The 3,703-nt window shown below is 42.6% G+C and overlaps 1 protein-coding gene across 3 annotated transcripts in view; it reads left to right on the plus strand.

Moving 5' to 3' along the window:
- The window catches only part of CUNH18orf63 (chromosome unknown C18orf63 homolog), a 47,359-nt gene that overhangs the window by 20,422 nt on the left and 23,234 nt on the right, over positions 1-3,703 (plus strand). For all 3 annotated transcript variants that reach the window (XM_045296288.1, XM_045296289.1, XM_045296290.1), the window contains 4 exons: positions 503-612; positions 1,461-1,557; positions 1,672-1,757; positions 3,322-3,505. In XM_045296288.1, coding sequence (XP_045152223.1) covers positions 503-612; positions 1,461-1,557; positions 1,672-1,757; positions 3,322-3,505 — 477 coding nt within the window. The remainder of the gene's footprint in view (positions 1-502; positions 613-1,460; positions 1,558-1,671; positions 1,758-3,321; positions 3,506-3,703) is intronic.

Consider the following 3,703-nt stretch of genomic DNA (forward strand, 5'->3'; position numbering starts at 1 on the left):
CGGAGCCCATAGGCCCTGTGTGGAGGACACCTGGGGAGAAGGGAAGGACCTCAGGAGGTGGGTCCTGGGCTCTCCCCACCAAAAGACACAGGTCAAGGAGAGCTCCCCACTCCCTCCTCTGAAGGGAAATTGATCTGTAGGATTCATGCCAACCACTGTCGGTTGAACTCTTTCTTTCCTGCATGTGAGCACACTCACAGAAACTGACCAATGGCCCACCTCAGCTCAGTGTAGGCCTTTGAGATGGGCTACTAAGAGGAAGAGTGCAAGACCTAGGTGTACTGGAGGGGCCCCAGATGGGCTAGAACACTGATGGCATTGTGTAAAGTGGTTCCACGATGATCACTCTATTGTAAATTGCATTCTGACTGATGTGTGTTGTGTGTCTATCAATATATATATGTAATACAAATATGTAAAACAAAGCCACATTTTAATGTTAATTTTCTTGACCACATTCTTTTGAGGACATTTGAATTAACTTCTTTATTACTATTGAAAGCTGCAAGAATTTAACATTCCTGAGAGGGTTATAAAGGACTTTGAAGCCAACGAGAGTGCCATCATTGAAAGTCAGTCCATTATAAGCAACTGGTGCTACGTGTTGCCAAGGTACCATTTTGATTTGCAGTGCACTGGGCATGTGCAAACCACAGTCACTCTTCTCATGTACCTCTTGAACAGGGCTTGGGCGACAGTACAAATCAGCAAAGGAAGTTCTAAAAGTCAACTTGAAAAAGAAATTAAAATGATAGTATCATCCTTAGGTGCGCTATCCATTCCCTGTATCAACTTACTAAGTAATTTATTATGTTTGCATTTTGTTTTAGATCTAGTTTGGGGAAGCAGAGTTCTAGATTTCTCCTTATGAAAAGACAATTAACGTACTAATGGCAATAAGACCTCATACACCTGAATTTAAGAGTTGGTGATTCAATATCATTTGAAATTAATTGAGTTTTAAGTGTGTCCGGTCTTCAGGGGAACAGACTTGTTACTGATACAAATGGGACTATTGGGATAGAAGTTTGACCTGCCTGAGAAAAAAAGTTTAATTAACTGGCACAGGCACATATGATTTAGGTACTGAAGCTGGAAGAGGTGGGTGGGAACATGAATTTGGCTGATTAACTCAACCCTCATTGGCCTTGACAGACAGTCTGGCAGTTACCAGGTAATCCCTGGTGTGGCATTATCTTTGTGGTTATTGTGTGTTTCTTTTCATAGCTACAGGTTTTTTATTTCTGCGTTTTACATTTTCTAACTCAATTTGGATTTCCCTAAATGTTGTTGAGGTTTCCTCAAATTTAGCTTGGCACTGGGTAAAAGATCTGTTCACGCCGGGGTGGTTTGATGGTGCCACATGTGTTTCTCATGCTGTGTTAATACCACTGAGTTGAACGATCAAGCAAGTTTTCGGCAGTGGCTTGTGATACTGACCAGCTCTTTTTGGTTCACAGTATGAAAATGGGGCAGATAATCAATATCCTTCACACTGCCCCTCTTGACTGCCCTTTCCAGTCATACAGAGATTTCCAGATACATTGGAATGCCCTGGTAAGCCAGAAACATGTGCAATCGATTGCACGTGTTATTCAGCTTTGTTTCTTGTAATTTAGCCTGTGCACCCCTTCCTCTTAGGATGGTTTCCACCTTGTGCTTCCTTTCCAGTATGGCTATAAACTTCCAGAAGCTCGTGGAGACAGCAACGTCTTCTGCAGTGTGTACTTCCGCATGATAGGAGAGAAGATCTTCACGTATCCTTCACACCCTGGTGGTCGCCGCGAGCCGCTGTGTATTGCTCACTGCCCTGCCCAGGTTTCCCTGCCCCCGCCTCCATTATTATTACTTTCAACCTCCTCGGTGTCTGAAGCAGCTTGTGTTGATGCTGTGGGTTAAGCATTGGGTGGTTGCAGTTCAATCCCACCAGTCACTCCTTGGGAGAAGGATGAGGCTGTCTGCATCTGTAAAGACTTTCAGTCTTGAAGACTCTAGGGAGCAGTTCTCCTTGTGCTATAGGGTCACAGGGAAGTGGATTCCACTGGACAGACGTGGTTTTATATCAAACAATTTCTTGACTTTTTGTTCTCTGGATGTTTTTTTCTAATTTATTTTAAATTTTGCTTAAGGTCAATTTGAGGATGAGTTTCATAAGGATTTTTTATCCTGTAAACATCATTTCAGCAATTCATACTGCAAAATGAAATGTGGCTTCAGTGCTGTTTCCTAGTAGAGGAGGACTTATCATGGGTGTTGCCTTAGGTGAGAGCTCCCTCTAGTGGTAAGGTGAATATTACTGAAAGCTTTACATGAATCAGTTAACAAAAAAAATTGGAAGGTAATTTAATGTTATAGGCAGAATTAGGGAATCACACTTGTTTTTCATTTAGGTAAGAAAATATCTCTCCAGATAGGGTTCAATGATTGAACTATTGAATTACATGAGCTATTGGGGAAAAAATATATAAAACATTACGAAAAAAGAAAGAAAATATCTCTCCACACAAAGAAAGCCCAAAGTCTCAGGTGAAGCCCTGACTGATGCTGATGGAACCATTACCACCCTGGTCTTCCTGGAAGAAGAGCCCTGCCTCTCTTTCCGCAGGCTGCGTGTCTAGCACAGGCACTGAGAGGAAAGGAAGGCTGACTTGTATCAGTGCACCCTTTAATTAAATGCCAACACCTTATCCCAAGTCTTCAAAAGAGTGTCCATCAGAACATGTAACTGCTCTTCTCAAGGCACTGCTTCTGGAGTGTGAGCGAGCACTGTCTAGATGTGCTGCTGCTTGATGCCGAGTCTTCTGCTGCTTTGAGAGATTCTGCCTGCATATTGTGCAAGCATTCTAAGGATTGTGTCTTTAAAGCTCGTAGCATCCCTGGTGGCCCAGTGGTTAAGTGCTCGAGTGTTAGTCAAAAGGTCAGCAGTTACTCCCCAACCTTCATCAGCTGCTTTATGGGAGAAAGATGGGGCTGGCTGGCTGCATAAAAATGACAGCCTTGGAGACCTGCGGGGGTCAGCCTCTGCCCTTCAAGGGCACTGGGGCCCAGGCTTGGCCCAACAGTAGTGGGTGATAAGGCTCATCACGTCTCCTGTACCATTTGGGCCACATCTTCATTTGCTAGCCCAATTAGAAAACCATAGGTATGTCAGGAGTAGTCTTGATTGTGAGTATGAAAGTGGAAGGAAATGCAATCCCCCATGAAAAAATGCCTTTTAGCTCTGGAATGAAGAACATTAAAAAGATTTTCTCTATGTATCTTTAACATTTAAAGTTTCTCTTATGTTAAAAAAGATGCTGCTTTGTTCTTTAACGTTGCTAGATACCCTCTCAGCTGCATCAGAAGCCAGCCCTTGCAGTTCTTTCCCAGGGTGGATTTGGAAGGTGTGCTGAAAAGTTTCATTGCAGATTTGAAGTACAGCCTCCCTCATATTTGTGGATTTTCCATAAAGATGACAAATAAACCTTGCTACTACACATATGAACTAGTGAGACCCCCTATCCAGGTAAGGGATTTCACTCTCCTGTATCCACTTCTTGCCTTCTTTGGTAAGAGTACCTGACCCACACTGCTGATGGTTTTTTTTTTTCAGTTCCTCTTTTTTTTATTAAAAGATTTTATTGGGGTCTCTTACAATTTTTTTAAAATAGTTTTTATTAGGGGTTCATTCAGCTCTTATCACAATCCATACGTACATCAATTG

The sequence above is a fragment of the Echinops telfairi genome, unplaced genomic scaffold (genome assembly GCF_000313985.2).
Source record: "Echinops telfairi isolate 266 unplaced genomic scaffold, ASM31398v2 ScPeMD7_7400;HRSCAF=8409, whole genome shotgun sequence".
In the NCBI taxonomy this organism is placed as follows: Eukaryota; Metazoa; Chordata; class Mammalia; order Afrosoricida; family Tenrecidae; genus Echinops; species Echinops telfairi.